Here is a 19,679-nt window from a genome sequence, read left to right on the forward strand (position 1 = left end):
ACGTTTGGAGGACAGCAGTGCAAGCAGCGCGCACCCAGCCTCAACGTGGCACTTCCATCGTGTGTGAGAGTCATCCGGTGATTGGCTCTTTACTGCACTCAAGTCCCGCCCACAAACAGAAAAAATACACTCGTCTCCTGTATTTTCAATTCTCTTCTCCTTTTGACAAGTTCACACTAGAAGGTAATAGAGGCCTGTAAGTCATTAAGCGTGCGTGAGAAAAAGAGCTGACGCCACGCTTCTGAAGCCCCGCCCCTGCGCGGTGCCAATGTTTCTAAAGCACCGTAACACAGGCTGTCTTTGGGGGCAGGTATAGAAATAACTCTAACAAAACAACCTTTAGGTTTATTATAGTCCCACATTTAGGAATCAGCTCAAACTGTGTCTGAGTAGTAATAGTGATCAGTGCAATAGTGATCAGTGCAATAGTGATCAGTGCAATAGTGATCAGTGCAATAGTGATCAGTGCAATAGTGATCAGTGCAATATGGATCAGTGCTATAGTGATCAGTGCAATAGTGATCAGTGCAATATGGATCAGTGCTATAGGGATCAGTGCAATAGTGATCAGTGCAATATGGATCAGTGCTATAGTGATCAGTGCAATAGTGATCAGTGCAATATGGATCAGTGCTATAGGGATCAGTGCAATAGTGATCAGTGCAATATGGATCAGTGCTATAGGGATCAGTGCAATAGGGATCAGTGCAATATGGATCAGTGCTATAGGGATCGGTGCAATAATGATCAGTGCTATAGGGATCGGTGCAATAGTGATCAGTGTAATAGTGATCAGTGTAATAGTGATCAGTGCAATAGTGATCGGTGCAATAGTGATCGGTGCAATAGTGATCGGTGCAATACTGATCGGTGCAATAGTGATCGGTGCAATAGTGATCAGTGCTATAGTGATCAGTGCAATATGGATCAGTGCAATAGTGATCAGTGCAATAGTGATCAGTGCTATAGTGATCAGTGCAATAGGGATCAGTGCAATATGGATCAGTGCAATAGTGATCAGTGCAATAGTGATCAGTGCTATAGTGATCAGTGCTATAGTGATCAGTGCAATAGTGATCGGTGCAATAGTGATCGGTGCAATAGTGATCAGTGCTATAGTGATCAGTGCAATAGTGATCGGTGCAATAGTGATCAGTGCAATAGGGATCAGTGCAATAGTGATCGGTGCAATAGTGATCAGTGCAATAGGGATCAGTGCAATAATGATCAGTGCAATAGTGATCAGTGCAATAATGATCAGTGCAATAGTGATCAGTGCAATAGGGATCAGTGCAATAATGATCAGTGCAATAGTGATCAGTGCAATAATGATCAGTGCAATAGTGATCAGTGCAATAGGGATCAGTGCAATAATGATCAGTGCAATAGTGATCAGTGCAATAATGATCAGTGCAATAGTGATCAGTGCAATAGGGATCAGTGCAATAGTGATCAGTGCAATAATGATCAGTGCAATAGTGATCGGTGCAATAGTGATCGGTGCAATAGTGATCAGTGCAATAGTGATCAGTGCAATAGTGATCAGTGCAATAGGGATCAGTGCAATAGTGATCAGTGCAATAGGGATCAGTGCAATAGTGATCAGTGCAATAGGGATCAGTGCAATAGTGATCAGTGCTATAGTGATCAGTGCTATAGCACTATTGCACTGATCCCTACTGCACTGATCCCTATTGCACTGATCCCTACTGCACTGATCCCTATTGCACTGATCCCTACTGCACTGATCCCTATTGCACTGATCCCTACTGCACTGATCCCTATTGCACTGATCCCTACTGCACTGATCCCTACTGCACTGATCCCTATTGCACTGATCCCACTCTGCCACTCAAACCTGTGTTCCTTACTCTGAAAACATTCCAATGTAGTGAAATTGAGACTTTCTTGCGTCTTCTTCGTTGTGAGCGCTGTCATTTTGCCGTGAGTGCACATTATTTTTGGAGCAAACAGATTGAACCATTTTATCCCATCCTGTTTCTTTCCTCTTTTAACTGACAGCTCAGTTCTCATTTCCAAACCCACTCAGCTGTTAAACCAAAACGAGTGGCTGTTTGCATGACCACAGAGCATTTCCTTTGAATCGGTCTCTATGGCGCTCCCTACAGGCCAGACATTACTAATGCAACAATATCCTTGGGTAGAAGCATTGGGCAATCCATGGTCTCCAACTCTTTTTCTCCCCTTCCTTAAAATGTTGTCCCAGTAATGTTGTACATCAGGGGTGTCCAAACTTTTTTCATGGGGGGCCGCATACTGAAGCGTACACGGGGTGAAGGGCCATAGATCGGTGGTTAGTGCCGCAAAACCTTTGACTTGCAGAGGTTTAAATTGCGCCCCACACCTTTATTTCTGCTCAAAACCTTCATGCCAGCTCTGTCTCACAGTACAAGGTTAGTTGTTTGGTTAGAATTGTGTGGAATTATTACATTTCAAATAAAAAGGACTATCTCTGATGATGTGTCCCGATTCAGCAAGAAGGCAGAGGGCCACCAAAAATTGGTCTGAGGGCCGCATTTGGCCCCCGGGCCGCACTTTGGACACCCCTGCTGTACATAGACTGGAGCATTTAAAATATATATGATCAATTTTGCAGCGATTTGAATATTATTAGACTTTACATCCAAACCCATTAGGTTTTAAAAAGTTTTATTTTAGCCTAAATTTTCAAAATCGCTAAATCTTGAGAAAGCACTGAATATTTTCGTAGTAGATTAAACACATTTTGAAAAGAAGAATTAGGCTTAACGCTGATGTTTGTGACTTGAGATGACTTGCCGGCTAAAGTAAGACTTGACTTTACAAAAGCTTTACGTTAGTCGTCTGATGTAGATATAGTTTACACCCAATTTAGTCCTATTTAGTTCTATCTCAGTTTTAGATCTGATTTGATCTTGATCCCACTGGTGACCAATAAATACATGAAAACACCAACATTATTCAGAAAAAGAAAAAAAGGATTCCCATGTTATCTGATAGGATGACAAACATTCAGAGTCTGACATCAGGAACCCCTGAGGCTTGAAAAGTTGCTTGACAAAAACTAAATACATTATTATACCAATGTGAGAAAAAAAAATCTGTTTTTTTTTGTTTTTATATAGAAAGTCTTGTTCCAAACTTGAAATGTGTGGGGAGAGAAAGCGTGTTTATAAATGAGAGACCAAGTTCGGAACAACTGTGATAATTATTGTGACATGAGTGCAAAACCAGCATTTTTTTTTTTTATGACGTCACACACGTGAGCCTCAAATGTGCACGTGGGCTCTTCTGTCCTCGCCGGGTGCGGTGGCGCGCGCCTGTAATCCAAGTCACCGGGAGGCTGAGGCTGGCGGATCGTTTGAGCTCAGGGGTTCTGAGCTGCAGTGGACTATGTCGATCGGGTGTCCGCACTAAGTTCGGTATCGATATGGTGCTCCTGGGGGAGCCCGGGACCACCAGGTCGTCTAAGGAGGGGCGCACCGGCCCAGGTCGGAGACGGAGCAGGCCAAAGCCCCCGTGCCGCTCAGTAGTGGGATCGCGCCTGTGAATAGACGCTGTGGTGCAGCCTGAGTAACACAGCGGGACTCAGTCTTTTTGTCTTCCTTTTCATTTAACAAACTAGAAACATTCACCACACGAACACATTCTGTTCCATGTGTGGATATTTGTGGATGGATCCTGTGCCTTTGCTGTTGAAGAACCATGAGTTTTATCCATAGTTTTATAGGTCCAACACTGCCCTCTACTGGATAATAACGAGCTACACCAGATCTGTCATCACAGCTGAGGCCTATGTCTGCAGCTCAAGTCAAAGTTTATGATTTTACCGATCCATGGGAAAATTGTGGTCATTCTTATTCTCTTTTTCGAGCATCCAATCTGCCTGGCCTCAAACCACCAATAACTGTATACGGTTACGGTAAGACTGTGGGTCATTGGGGGAAATATATTTGGTGTGTGTACCATCAGTGGAATAGCGATCAGTGCAATAATAATAAATAATAATAATGCATTGGTTTTATATAGCGCTTTTCTGGACACTCAAAGACGCTTTACATTGCATTATTCATTCACTCCATACCCGGTGGTGGTAAGCTACTATTGTAGCCACAGCTGCCCTGGGGTAGACTGACGGAAGCGAGGCAACCAGTCTGCGCCATCGGCCCCTCGGAACAACACCAACCACTCACTCACTACATTCGCTAGGCTTCCTGGTGTTACTAAACGGTCTCCCATCCAAGTACTGACCAGGCCCTTCCCTGCTTAGCTTCCAAGGTCTGACGGGATTGGGCATCGCAAAGGCGGTATGGCCACTATAGGGATCAGTGCAATAGTGATCAGTGAAATAGTGATCGTTGCAGGAGGGATCAGTGCAATAGTGATCAGTGCAATAGTGATCGTTGCAGGAGGGATCAGTGCAATAGTGATCAGTGAAATAGTGATCGTTGCAGGAGGGATCAGTGCAATAGTGATCAGTGAAATAGTGATCGTTGCAGGAGGGATCAGTGCAATAGTGATCAGTGAAATAGTGATCGTTGCAGGAGGGATCAGTGCAATAGTGATTGTTGCAGGAGGGATCAGTGAAATAGTGATCAGTGAAATAGTGATCGTTGCAGGAGGGATCAGTGAAATAGTGATCGTTGCAGGAGGGATCAGTGAAATAGTGATCGTTGCAGGAGGGATCAGTGCAATAGGGATCGTTGCAGGAGGGATCGGTGCTCTCAGATTAAAAGTGGGACTTGTGGGAGCTTGTGCAATACATTGTATCAAGTTCTTTTCCGCTGGTTCATGTTCCCTCTCACATGTGTAATGTCTGTGTTCATCTGTCTTTGTGCATGTCCAGTGTATATAGTCTCAGTATATAGTGTTTCTGTATAGTTTGTGTTTTTATGTATAACATCATCCTGCCAGGAGGAAATTAGCGTTATGGGTTTACTCTTCAGTTCATTCATATTCATTGTTGCCTTTATCTTAAAATAAATAAATACATTATACAGATGAAGAAGTAAAAGTACAGTGTGAGAAGCAATCAAACATGTCATTTCCCCCCCCGTGGTCTGACCGCCGGGGTGTTTAATTGTCACATTTCTTCATCGTATTTGTACATAAATGAGGTCAGACGTGTGAGTATTTTTTTAACACTGGTTTCGGATCATGCGTTTTCTCGTCCGGTCCTCGGTGCGTTCATCTCACCCCGTCGCCTCCAACATTCTTTTTCTTGTCGGGTTCGAGAGACGGTCACATTCACGAGCACAAACAAACAAAAGAGTATTTGGCACATGGGCATAACCGACATTTAAACATGCTATTACAAATGATTATTGCACTTTCTATCGGAGATGCTATAGGTCTGTAACGCACGGCTACTCCACGTACAGCGGGTCCAGGAAGTTAGTTGGTTAGTTGGTGATTCTAAACTAGTGAGATAGTACAGAATTGAAACAATAGGATCATCATATACTACATTAAACACAGACTGAACCTTTCTGAACCCACTGTAGGTCATTATCTACTTTTTACTCTTGTACAAAACAGCTTATTTTTCTCTAACAGTCAGCAGGTCATACACGTGTCGAGTGGACGAGGGTACAGTCGTTATTGAGCGTAACAGTGCGGTAGCCATGTTTTGTTTTGGTGTAGGTCCACAGCCTCCAGGGGGGCGGCTGTTCTGAGAGCCCGCCCTGCCCTGCCCCGCCCTGCCCTGCCTGGAGAGCGCCCCGTGCCCGGTGAGGAGTGGCTCATCGGGGCAGGCGTCAGCAGAGTGGAGAGCTCCTGGAGGGGACGGGCTCAGGTGAAGTACTTGCAGCCGGTGGAGTCGATGAGGCAGTGGTCAGTGCAGCGCAGCTGACCGAACGAGCTGCAACAGGACAGAGCGGAGACGGGTTAGGTGAGCAATTTTGTGATGATGTTGCCCATGGCCTATCACGTTTTCTTCTTCAAATTATTCACAATGAACTCCTTTATCCTTTATCCTTCCCCGGGGAGAAGAGTCGGTGGGTAGTGGAGCTCCCCACCTCCAAATGATGTCACCTCCACGCTTTTCTGTGACATTTATTTAAACAAATCTCTACAAGACGCCTTTTGTAATCTTGACTATCCTCAAGGTTACTGTTCAGTTTTGGGTTATTTTGCATTAGTTTTAGCTAGCGTTGAGCTGTGGAAGTCTGGAGCTCCACTGATCACGTGCCCCTCTATCGGCATCCAGACCCTGCTCAAACTGGCCTACGCTCGCCAGATGTAGCCCCAGTGATTAGGGGCCAGATCTTGTGGCGGCGCACGTGGCGGCGCAGGCTCTTGGCGAATTATTTTCCGAGTGGCGGTGCTATATGTGCCATTCGCCTCCGCCACCTGTGAGGGGGCGTCACAAGAGGAGGCGACTGCACTGATGGAAACACGGCTGACATTCACTTCCTCGTTTACATTGTCTTGCGTTCTTTCTTAAGCCTTGGGCTCTCACAGGTCAAACTAAAAACTTTATTTACCCCATCGTGAGCTAAACCATGTTCACGTCTCGAGAGAAAAAGAGCTACAGCGTCCGCTGTGGCGCGGATCGGCCGCGCTTGGCGTGAACGCGAAGCAAAACAAAAGCACATGTTCATCCCCCACTCCCACACAACCACTGTCCTGGACGCGGAGTCGATCTGGTTGGAGGAAAATCTGTGTCTCCACCCACTTAAATGCACTAAGTCTGGAGTGGCAAGATCACAAAGTGCTGCTACTGAGCGCAAAATGTCACGCTATCGTCTCCGTTTTGATGCACAAGATCGAGCCCTAGGTGTGTTAAAGATGAGTCAGGCGGGCCCAGGCTTTGAACAGTGCATGCCGGTCAGATTTGTGTCCAAGATGCAACCGCCTTGCTCCGATGCAACCTGTGCCAGTTTTCTCGTGAGTTCAAGACGGCTGCAGCGCATGGGCCAGGCGGGCAAAGTTATTTTTCACCAACCTGGCTTGCCTGCCTGAAATACAAAGGCCAAAGGGATAATGGAAAATGGCAGTGGACAGATGATTGGATCTAAAATGCGTTTTGATCAGAAAACTTTCTCGGCCCTCTGTTGCCATCATTGCCTGGTTTTTCCTACTGTACAATCCAGGCGAATTTCCAGAATTTCCAATATAGTGGTCAACGCGACTGAAAGAGCGGACCAGAACTTTCAGAATCGTCTGAATCGGTGCATTGACAATGGAGGCCGACATTGAAAAGCCACAATTTCTAAAAATAAATCTCAATGCCCCGCCTTGTATATTGCTAGTTACAGAGCATTACATGTTACCGTCTTAAAAAATGTATCTAAGTTACACTGCGTTACGTTTGAGTTAAGTTTAAGTTTAAGTTTAAGTTGAATGGTTTTGTACAGCCCAATATCACAACAGAAGTCGCCTCACAGCTGCACCAAACATTAAGGCAATAAAACAGAGCAATAAATATGACAATTAAAAGTTCAGGTGAATCCAGGCAAATGTAATGTCCAATAGGAGGTAGCGACGAGCGGCGTGGGCGTCCCCCGTCCTTAGACTCTCCAGCACGGCAAGGAAAACCTCAAAAACCTTGGGGAGAGTTACTTCACTCCAACTCAACAATTATTGTCCTTCATTTCAACGTTGTTAATTACACTGTGTTATATTTTCTTCACCATGGTGCATGCACAAACTGTATTCTATAAAACTGTCTGTTCTTCATCTGTGGTTAAGGCCTAAAACAACCTTATCAATCTCAACAGACCCTTACGGTCGTGGTTTGCCTTTCCCTATCCAAGACAAACTGGGTGGTTAGGTAAGAAAAAACATGACCCTCTGTGTGTTTCTGATGAAGGAACAACATTGTAAGTTGGTGGAAAGCTCTACAAAGTGGATTTTTGAGTGTGAAAAGCTTGTCTAGTTACCCGGGCAGGTAGGACTTGCAGGTCTGATATCCAAAGTCCTTCCCGTCGCACTCCTCCATGCCCTCGTGCAGGTATCCGTCCCCACAGAACGCCCACTTACAGTCTATGGAGAAGAGAAAAGGCGAGGGCACACATTACTGATGGCTCTGGCACCGAGTCCACCGCCCTGCCAAACACCGACGCGGCACTTTGCGGCTAATGGAATTACTGCGAGGCTGCGGAGAGGAGGAGATTAATGACAGATAGGAAAGCTAACGGTGGGCTTTGTGCTTTACCCCGGGCTCCATCACACGCTTTTACAATTTACTGCGTTATTTACTTTCATACACAAAGTCATGTTCCATACGTGAACAAAAGTGTATTTAACCCCGTGACTCCCACCTGAACCGAGCACATTTTCTCCAGTTTAGCTTTACACCAGTCCATAAGCTTCTGGGAAAAGCTGTGAAAATAGCAACAAAACTGAGACGAAAACAATGACGGAAATGTGACAAAAAATTGAGAAAACATTGACAAAAAGCGACGAAAAATTGATGAAAAAGTGGCAAAAATGTCACAAAAATGTCACAAGAAATAGACAAGAAATAGACAAAAAATTGACGAAAAAATGACAAAAATGTGACAAGAAATAGACAAAAAATTGACGAAAAAATGACAAAAATGTGACAAAAATCATGACAAAAATCATGACAAAAATGTGACAAAAAATGAAAAAAAAAAGACAAAAAATAAAAAAAAATTGACAAAAAAATACACAAAATTGACAAAAAAATTGACGAAAAAATGACAAAAATGTGACGAAAAATGACCAAAAAAATGACAAAAATGTGACAAAAAAATGAAAAAAAAATGACAAAAATATGACAAAAAATGGATGAAAAAATGACAAAAATGTGACAAGAAATAGACAAAAAATTGACGAAAAAATGACAAAAATGTGACAAAAATCATGACAAAAATCATGACAAAAATGTGACAAAAAATGAAAAAAAAATGACAAAAAATACAAAAAAAATGACAAAAAAATACACAAAATTGACAAAAAAATTGACGAAAAAATGACAAAAATGTGACGAAAAATGACCAAAAAAATGACAAAAATGTGACAAAAAAATGAAAAAAAAATGACAAAAATATGACAAAAAATGGATGAAAAAATGACAAAAATGTGACAAAATGTGACAAAAAAATTACAAAAATGTGATAAAAATTTAATTAAAAAAATGACAAAAATGTGACGAAAAATGACCAAAAAAAATGACAAAAAAGTTACAAAACTCAGTTGAACGCCCAACAAAAAAATGAATCTGAATCTGAAATCTGATGACGTGAGGAAAAAGATCCTCTCGGTGCAGGCGGGAGTCAAGAGATTAAGCCTTACCCACTAGTCTGATGGCCGCGCTATTCGACTGCAAAGTCCCACTGACATTTTAAAGTCTCTTTCCAGGGGAGTCCTTGCTCTAGAGGGGCTTCACAGTTCATGTTTTGACTAGAGAAATATGCTAACAAAACAGGTTTCCCTTCATCAAACCTAAAACATGTACAAGAGGAAAATTGTGATGAACTCCGACAAGTTGTAGCATAGCTAGGATGACCAGATTTGCCACAATGGGAATACTTTATGTGGTGGGAGCTAAAAAGTGACTTTCCCCATAGGTTGAATGGTATTTTTTTTTTGTAAAAGTGTCAATCAAATGGACCATAGACCTTTGAGCTTTTTTATTGGTTCATTTGCCATGGAAACTTTGTGTTTAATGCACACATGGCCAAAGGTCGGTGAGTTTCAAGTAAAAAACACTGCATCTGGTATGGCATTGATGAGAAACTGGAACAACTGGGACGGAGCTCGTATAAAACTGGGACAAATCAATGTTTTGGGAGAAATCACGGAGAAAACTGGGGCTGTTCCAGGTAAACTGGGACATCTGGTCACCCAAACCATAGCCTGCTAGTGTTCCTTAGCATGACGCTAGCAACAACACTGCAAAGAAAACCACCATGTGCCAGCAGCGTCGAAGGATGGGTCAAATGCAGACACATTTCGTGGTACAGTTGTTGTAAAATGACCAATAAAGCACTTTACCTTAAATGGGGATAAAAGTGAAGAGTTTCTTACTGAGGCAGGCGTCACTGACGATCTGGTTCCCGTCGTCGCACTCCTCTCCGTGCTGCACCTGCACTTTCCCGTCCCCGCACACGCCCACTCTGTCCGGGACCTTCTCCGTGGACTGGTACGGCTGGAAGGGCTGCACGCGGAGTGACAGTAAAACAGCAGCTTTTCATTTTGTCAATGTTTGCGAATGTTCACACATCTTCTGGATCCTGTGTGTGTTGATGTGCGTGTAACGTCCCTTACAAGTTTTAAACACAGGACATCTGGGTCAGTGTGGCGTGGACCAGGGGTGTCGAACTCATTTGGGTCGAAATTCAGTCTCGGGTCTATTGTAAAGGACTGTGGCCTAATATATAACAACGGCTACATAAAGTCATTATTCATTCACTGCACACTTGATGGCGGTAAGTTACAATTGTAGCCACAGCCGCCCGGGGCAGACTGAACACAATACCACATGGCTATAATGTGTTGTTTATATCCTGATTATGTCAGTGCCCTCTGCTGGACATGTGTGGAATTCTTTCCTTTTCTTAATTTAAGCTGCCCCCAAGTGGCTGGAGTGAGCATTCTAGTTATTTCTTTAAAAATTCATAGCTCCGCACAGGAATGGGCTAGAGACTTACTCATAAATTCATGCTCTACAAGGGTCCGGGTGAAATCATCTCGGGCCCTGTGTTTGCAACATGTGGTCTAAGAAATAGCAGAAACTCTGTTGGCTATACGAGTCTGTTCCTATAAATGCGCACTTCTGTGAGGAAACGGCTTCCCCGGCCTGTTTGACAGGACTTTATGTAATTCCTGTGGTCCTCATTAACATTTTATAAAATTATGTAGTGGACACTGGACATGAATCTGACCCCACAAAAAGCCGAATATAATTTAGCATTTTTGCCAAGAGACCACTTTGATAGGCTTGCCATTTCTCCGTCTTATTTCTATAGTTGTATAAAACGTAAAAGCTGCTAAGCCTCAGAATGGTGTCTTTTTGTATTGAACGGAAAGCATATCTACTTTTACCCCTTAATCTAGTACGCCGCCGTCTGACGCTCACAACTTAATTTACAACGATATTAGAAATAGTCACAATTAGCTAACACACAAGGACTGCGATTGTTTTTAAGTACGACGGGTCACCGTTAAACATTACCAGCATGGTATCAAAAAATAAAGTTTAGGTACTACTGGTGTCAAAAAAATTAAAGTGTCAAACGCTGGCGCTGAAAGAAAATCCTATGTCTTTAGATTCAAGTTTTGAACTCATTTTTTCCCACTTTTTAAAAAAATATTTTTACTACATTTTTCTTTTATTTTCTTCTTTTTTTTTTTTCCCCCATTTCCTTTCTCAAATTTTAGCCCATTTTTTATTACTAATATTTTCCCTATTTTACCCCATGTTTGGTTTAATTTCCCCCCAATTTATTCCCCTCTTTTCTCCTCCTATTTTTGCTCCATTTTATCCTTTTTTTTTTTTTCACACACAATTTTTGCTTGTTTCTTGATTTCTTGACACTGGAGATGAACCTAGTAACATTTTGTTCTGTTTTCTGGTTGCACATAACAAATATTTGAGTATAGGTATCGGAAAAGTATCGTCCAGGTATCGGTATCGAAAACCATGTACCGTTATTGAATAAAACGTAACGGTACCCAGCCCTATTTTATAATATAATATAGTATTAAATTGTTTCTAAAAATAAAATAGCAAATCTGATCGCGACTGCAATAAAATACATTCCCAAGCCCCGCGTTCTGACCTGAATAGGCTTCCATCCGTCTTTGTCTTTGAAGTAGAGCGCCCTCTGGTCCTTCCTGATGGCTATGGCGTTCTCCCCGTGCAGGCGGTTCATCTCCTCCTCAGAGTTGACCACAAAGATCTGCTGGAGACGCACCGATTTTAAACGGGAAACATGCGGACAACGGGCTACCAAGCTAACACCGGCGAGCAGTCTTACGGCGGGCACTTTGCCGGAGCCGTCGTGGAGCCTGTAGTTGCCAAAGGGGGCGCTGTCCCGTGTGGGGTTGAGGTCACAGTCGCAGCGGCCCGCAGGTCCCGGGAGCCCCTTCTCTCCCTTTTCTCCGACAAGATACAGGCCTGGAAAAAGACAAAAGATGTGACGAGTCCAGGCGCTCGTATCAGACGTGTTAGTGTGAAGTGCAAAATATCCAAGTATTAAAATGAGTAAATGAGCAGGTAAAATATAATAAAGACAACACGGCTGCTGGAAAAAGTGCTGTGTTTAACTATAAGTCGCCAGACAAAAGTCGCTCAGTAGTATAAGACACACCAGACAAAAAATGCCTAATGAAGACAAAAACAAAAGGCTGAATAGTCGTACGGCATGCTAACGAAGCACATTGATGGTTAGCTACATGATGCAACTATAGCATAAAGAACATACTCTCGATCTCACTCCAAATCACTAAATCCATTGAAATCTTCATCCTCGGTGTCACTTCTGAACGATCGCCTTGGCAACTACCTGGGCACGGAGGTGTAACTGCACTGTCGACAAGCCTCTCCCGGCAGCACGTTTTTCAAGCTCTCATTTGCGAACTCATTCCTCTGGCTGTGGCGTTCGAGCTTTTAGCCCGTGATTAGCTTTGCTTTGTTGTGTAACCTCCGCCTTCTTGCTCTCTCCAACCTTTCTTTCTGCTGCTCGATAAGCCTGCAGTGCCCTCATGTTCAATTATATGTTTGAAAAATAATAGTACAAACTGCACCTCTGGCTAAACTATGAAAAAAAGTGTGACTTATAGTCCGGAAAATACGGTAACAGTTTGTGGGTTTTGTTAAAGAAAAGGGGGAACTTCTGGATGCAGAGGATGCACATCTCAACGTTTAGAGAGCACCCCCTGCTGGTGAGTGCTGTGCCCTGTCAACATGATCCAGAGCCATGATAAACCAAGACCAACATGGCCTAAACATCGCCTACATATAAAGCAGCTCCTCCATTTAGGCAATCCACAGATGATGTAAGTGACTGACCTGAGGCAGGGGGCCCGGGGGGGCCGGGGTGGCCATTAGGTCCGGCTGGTCCCTGGGGGCCCATGATTCCTTGGGAGCCCGGTTGGCCTTTAAAACCCTAAGAACAAGAAGATAACCTTGTATGTATCTACAAGTTTGCGAAGCCATGCTGTTTAACAAGTCTGGATCTCCACTTCTGTCTTGAATGAAGGCAGTTCTGAATCTGTTAGCGAAGCCAAATTAGTCATGTGCCCTCGGGCGTGGCGCCTTTTTTCAGGCCTCTCTATTCTTTCTGTTCCCACTTGTGGTATCGAACAGGTCATATTGGTTTCTACTCTGAGCACAAGTATTGGTAAAGAATGTTTTTAGCCAGCTGCCTGTTGGCCAGAGAAGAGCAAGACCATAGAAATCAGAGAAATGCCTTTAGCAATCTGAAAACATCTGGATCGTTCATCATTTGGGATGTCTGAGGGCTAATGCTAATGGCAATAGAAGAAGAAGAAGAAGAAGAAGCAGAAGAAGAAGAAGCAGAAGCAGAAGAAGAAGAAGAAGAAGAAGAAGAAGTAGTAGAAGAAGTATTAGAAGAAGAAGTAGTAGAAGTATTAGAAGAAGTAGTAGAAGTATTAGAAGTAGAGGAAGTAGAAGAAGAAGAAGAAGAAGAAGAAGAAGAAGAAGCAGAAGCAGAAGAAGAAGAAGAAGTAGTAGTAGAAGAAGTAGTAGTAGTAGTAGAAGAAGTAGTAGAAGTAGTAGTAGAAGAAGTAGTAGAAGTATTAGAAGAAGAAGTAGTAGAAGTATTAGAAGTAGAGGAAGTAGAAGAAGAAGAAGAAGAAGAAGAAGTAGTAGAAGAAGAAGAAGAAGTAGTAGTAGAAGAAGTAGTAGTAGTAGTAGAAGAAGTAGTAGAAGTATTAGAAGAAGAAGTAGTAGTATTAGAAGTAGAGGAAGTAGAAGAAGAAGAAGAAGAAGAAGAAGAAGAAGAAGAAGAAGAAGAAGAAGAAGAAGAAGTAGTAGAAGAAGAAGAAGTAGTAGTAGAAGAAGTAGTAGTAGTAGAAGAAGTAGTAGAAGTATTAGAAGAAGAAGTAGTAGAAGTATTAGAAGTAGTAGTAGAGGAGAAGAAGAAGAAGAAGAAGAAGAAGAAGAAGAAGAAGAAGAAGAAGAAGAAGAAGAAGAAGAAGAAGAAGAAGAAGAAGAAGAAGAAGAAGAAGAAGAAGAAGAAGAAGAAGAAGACATTTGTCTAATTGGAATTAAACAAGGACAGGAAACAGTGGTGAGGAAGTTACCCTCATGTTGCTATGAAACACTCCACACAAAAATCTCTGGAATCACTGCTAACCTGTTTCCCGCGCTTCCCCGGTCGCCCTGTCGGCCCTCTTTTCCCTGGGACGCCTTGCTCTCCCTTTGGTCCCTGCTCCCCCTGTAGAAAAATCAAAACCTTATCATCATACGCCCACATCGCCTCATTAGACACAAAGAAGTGAGCGAGCCTACCTTCTGTCCGAGCATCCCGGGCAGACCGATGGAGCCCTGGGCACACAGAAATCATGAAGCCAACATCAGAGCGCGCCAGAATCGCTGATGTAACGTCCCGAGATGTGGCGCAGTAAACGGTGACCTTTTCAATCCGTTCTGTGCCAGACCAGGCCCTGAATGCGCTGAATGAGTGGCTCTTAACACAAGCGCGGCTGAATATGCTGAAGCCGTTCTATCCGGCGCCAGACGCAACGGGCAGAGCTCCACCTTTGTTAAAGACAGCACTTACCTTATCACCTTTCGTCCCCGCTGCTCCCGGATCGCCCTGCGCGCCCTGCAACGCATCACAAATGAGACGGGGCCCATCCAGGTTGATGAAGTCAATGTTTAAACTTAATAATAATAATATGCTCATCAGTAATCACATGTTTTACACACTTTCAATCACTTTCACATTCTATAGTTAAAAGCACTGAAAAACTTAAACTATAAGCTAGTGGTCTGGACATGATGTTTTAACCTCTTAACTCCCACCTGAACCGAGCACATTTTCTCCAGTTTGGCTTTACCCCAATCCAAAAGCTTCTGGAAAAAAAGGTGTGAAAAATAGCGACAGAACTGAGACGAAAGCAATGATGGAAATGTGACATAAAAGTGAGAAAACTTTGACAAAAAAGTGACGAAAAAATGACAGAAATGTGACAAAAAAGACAAAAATTGACACAAAAAAATGGCAAAAAATGTGACAAAAATTACAAAAAAGTGACGAAAAAATGACAAAAAATGACAAAAAAAAGACAAAAAATGACAAAAAAACGACAGAAAAAATGACCAAAAAATGACAAAAAAATGACCAAAAAAATGCCAAAAATGTGAAGAAAAAATGACAAAAAATGACAAAAAAAATGACAAAAAATATGACGAAAAAATGACAAAAAAGTGACAAAAAAGTGACGAAAAAATGACAAAAAATGTGACAGAAAAATGTGACGAAAAAATGACAAAAAATGACAAAAAATGACAAAAAATGTGATGAAAAAATGACAAAAAATGACAAAAAATGACAAAAAATGACAAAAAAATATGACAAAAAATATGACGAAAAAATGACAAAAAATGACAAAAAATGTGACAGAAAAATGACAAAAAATGACAAAAAAAAGTGACGAAAAAATGACAAAAAATGACAAAAAAGTGACGGAAAAATGACAAAAAATGTGACGAAAAAATGACAAAAAATGACAAAAAAAAATGATGAAAAAATGACAAAAAAGTGACGGAAAAGTGACGGAAAAATGACAAAAAAGTGACGAAAAAATGACAAAAAAGTTACAAAATGAGTTGAATACCCCCCATAAAAAGATGGAAAAAAATCTGATGACGTGAGGAAAAAGATCCATTTAGATGAGTCTTGTAGGTCTTAGCTTTCAAATGAGGTGTTACACTGGCCTACAGGATTTGGGTACACTTCTCATTCAGCTTGGTCAATTCCAGAGGTGGTCAGTAATAAAGCAAATACTAAAGTACTGCACTGGTTCTATCAAAGCCATCTATACTCTGGCTGCAAGAATAGATGGCTTTGATAGCAGGGCACTCAGAACCATCTCTTATGGATCCAAAATGACATAGAAGCTTGTCAGCCACTGTACAGTACCACAGTACCAGAACAAAGTACTGCATAGTGTGGGTACTACCATCCGAACTCACCTTATCTCCTTTGTAACCGGGCAAGCCCTGAAACATTAGCGACATTAATCAGATTGGTCATTTAATCCAGATGATGGTAAACACTCAATGGTATGTCGTGCCGCTGACCTTGTTCCCAGGTGGTCCTCGCAGTCCAGGCAACCCCATCAGCCCTGGATCTCCCTTATCTCCCTGTGAACCCAATACAACAAACACAGTTCAGGACAAGGGCCAGATCAACGCCGACCGCTTCTGTTCACTCCTACACAGCGACAGCTTGACGGGCGCAGGAACTGAGCTCGCCAGCAGGGGGCAGTGTGTCAATGATGGACAGAAACACAAAAGTAGACCTTGATACAAAAATAATGAAGTATGGGAAACTTATTAAGAACCCTTATGTGTGTAAAAGTAAAATGTAGTCAAAGTTTGGAAACATTGTTTTGGCTTTTCTTTATTTTCAACACTATTTACTTTGTTTGATTCTTATTGAAGACATCAACCCCTTAACTCCCGCCTGAACCGAGCACATTTTCTCCAGTTTGGCTTTACCCCAATCCAAAAGCTTCTGGGGAAAAAAGGTGTGAAAGTAGCAACAAAACTGAGACGAAAACGATGATGAAAATGTCACAAAAATGTCACAAGAAATTGACAAAAATGTGACGAAAAAAATGACAAAAAAATGACAAAAATTTGACAAAAATGTGATAAAAATTTGACAAGAAAATTACAAAAAATTGACGGAAAATGACAAAAAAAAAAGACAAAAATGTGATTAAAAAATTAACAAAAAATGGACAAAAAAAGGACCAAAAAAAAGACAAAAAAGTTATAAAAATGAGTTGAATACCCAACAAAAAAATGATGGAAAAGAAATCCGATAACGTGAGGAAAAAGATCTCTCGGTTCAGGCGGGAGTTAAGAGGTTAAACTATGAATGAACATATAGGATTAAGTATAAAAGGGTGAAATAACTCAAAATATGTATAATGTATAAATGTTGTGAAGCCTAGGTGTAAATTCAGCCTGAAAGACTCATTTTCAGCTTCACTGACCTCCAGTCAATGATTGTGTCTGACCAGCCCTCGGTCCTGCATTCAAGCCTCCAGCGTTCATGGCACGTCCACTTCCCAGCTGTGCTGCGACCCTCCTCCACCCCTTCACCACCACTTGTGTCCAGGCTCCGGGGAAAACATCCCGAACGCTAACCTAACCATCCATATTAAAGAGACTAGATGCAAGCTGGTCTTTTTATGCTCACTGCTGCCACCTCAGGTCTTATGTGTAACTGCAGCTTCTGTGGTGAACAGGTCCGGGCTCATTCTACACATTAGTACATGGCTGGAACATGTAGGGGGATGAAGATATTTAGTTTTAACATTCTCACAGAGAAAATGTCAAAAGTGCAAACGCCTTCAGTGAGAATCCACAATGCATCGAAATAAAAGAAAACACAAAAAAGTGTTTCCAAATGTTTGACCGGTGTACCGTGTGTTACTGACCTCTATGCTGCGGTTAGAAAAGGTGCTATTCCTGCTCTAGACAAACCCCCGAAGGCAAAGTGAGTGACGTGTCTTGCCCAAAGACACTGTTGGCCCCTATTGGGTCATCACTTCACAAACCTCACTCAGATTCCAACATAATCCACTTAGTTTAAGCAACACTGCGTAAGACTTCCTGACATTTCGCACGACTGCATATTGTTGCGTCACAGTAATGCGATTGGCCCTGAAGTAAAAGCCTTTTAATGTCATTTACTTTCCAGCACTATTTCAAGCAGACGACAATTTCAAATCAGCTACAAATGGACACGGACATGCGCGACTTACTTTGGGCCCCTCTGGACCGGGCCAGCCTTGGAGACCCTGTTTTCCCGGGAGTCCTGGAGCTCCGGTCCTCCCCTGGTAAAAACAAAAAACAAAACACACGTACATTTTATCATTACAACTTTTGTTTTCTTCTCTGTCCCCTTTCTTATCTTGTTTACTTCCTAGGACCTGTCCCCAATGAAGTCCTAAGTAGATTACCCCCACTAGTTAAAGCCTTTTTTTCTTTATTTCTTTTTAATTAAGAGTTCCCATCTGAAACAAGCAAACTGATTAATTGTGATAGAAATTGATAACTTTATTATTGTTATCTGGAGAACACTCTAAATCAGTGGTAGGCAGCATCCGGCCTGGGGGCCTATTATGAACCTGTTCAAATGTCCTGTACATCATTGTCATTTGTAGATAGTGCCGCTTTACTTTGGGGGACAATGGGGAGCTTTGGCCCCTGGTGTTTTGATAATTAAAGGAGGCGCTTCATGATAATGTCTTCACACATCCATTACTATCTTACACTTTGTTGATTAGACCAGTGTTTTTCAACCTTTGTTGAGCCAAGGCACATTGTCTTCATTGAAATAATCACGAGGCACCACCAGCACAAAAAGTTCTCATCAAAGTGTCTTGAATAGGAACACCGTATAGTCTCGCCACAACGGCTCAATACATCACTAATTCTCTTGTCTCAAAGAAATTAACTACCTGATATGGAAGAGTATGGTTACTCTGCCGATCACTAGACAGCATAGACACTCGAAAACGGTACATTATTTGTGGATAAATAATAATGCATTTGTTTAAAAAAAAAAAACAAGGTGAGATTGGATAATTTCCCAAGGCACACCAGACAATATCTCACGGCACACTAGTGTGCCACGGCACAGTGGTTGAAAAACACTGAGTTAGACAATACCATATTAACCTAAAACTCAATATCCAGTTGTTTCACTTCCTGATTTTCAAGCAATCTCCCCTTAAGCCACTCACACCCCTGTCTCTTGCTCCCCTTTGCTGTGCAGCCATTTCAATAAAGAGAAACAGAAACGATCGCGCATCCTGTGGTGGCTGCGATGAGAGGATTAAGCTTAGGAAGAGATGGAGAGGTGAAGAAGGCATTTTTTCCTGGATACCTAGGACCTCAGAAGGAGCTGTTTGGAAGCTGGGAAACGCCACTAGGGAAGATTCAAAGATTGCTCAAAGATGCGTGAGTGGGTCGAAGCATATTTCCGAGGATGTTTTTGGTGGGAGAACTATTGTAACTGGTAAAAATCTCTAGAGTCAATTTGCATAATACCCCCTTGAAGAAAATCAGCCTGGCTCTAGTCATAATACTGCTATTTTTGATATTGTGAAGGTTTCAAAACATTGTGAAAGTCTCAAGTCTTTACTCTCCCTTTGCTGTCAGTTATTAAGCAATAATATAATGTTGATGGTGAAGAGGAGGTGATGGAGAGGCAGAGGAGGCTGATGGTTTTGCTGCTGCTGAGGAGGAGATGGTGGGGTGGGGCGGGAGGCAGCACATCGCTGAAATGACAAGATGGCAGAGAGAGTGCGTTTGGTTGAGATGGTTGTTGAGGCGCAATGGGAGCGGGCTGGAGTTAGCCAAAGAGCGACGTTGCTGTTTAAACCCCTTAACTCCCACCTGAGCCGAGCACATTTTCTGGAAAGCTTCTGGAAATAGGCTGTGAAAATAGCGACAGAACTGAGACAAAAACAATGAGGAAGATGTGACAAAAAAG

The 19,679-nt window shown here is 42.3% G+C and overlaps 1 protein-coding gene across 1 annotated transcript; it reads right to left on the minus strand.

The window, feature by feature from the left end:
• Positions 1–5,479: 5,479 nt before the first annotated feature.
• Positions 5,480–18,018, minus strand: LOC306974158 (acetylcholinesterase collagenic tail peptide-like). The gene is made up of 12 exons (XM_079571328.1): positions 17,944–18,018; positions 16,247–16,309; positions 16,139–16,165; positions 14,721–14,765; positions 14,450–14,485; positions 14,295–14,375; positions 12,986–13,082; positions 11,952–12,091; positions 11,754–11,876; positions 10,000–10,129; positions 7,884–7,986; positions 5,480–5,860 (listed from the first exon to the last, which is right to left on the minus strand). The coding sequence occupies exons 2-12, from the start codon at positions 16,283–16,285 to the stop codon at positions 5,791–5,793; spliced, it is 891 nt and encodes a 296-aa protein (XP_079427454.1). The 5' UTR covers positions 16,286–16,309; positions 17,944–18,018; the 3' UTR covers positions 5,480–5,790.
• Between the last annotated feature and the right edge of the window lie 1,661 nt (positions 18,019–19,679).

This window comes from Gobius niger (genome assembly GCF_951799975.1).
Source record: "Gobius niger genome assembly, chromosome: 14".
Lineage (NCBI taxonomy): Eukaryota > Metazoa > Chordata > Actinopteri > Gobiiformes > Gobiidae > Gobius > Gobius niger.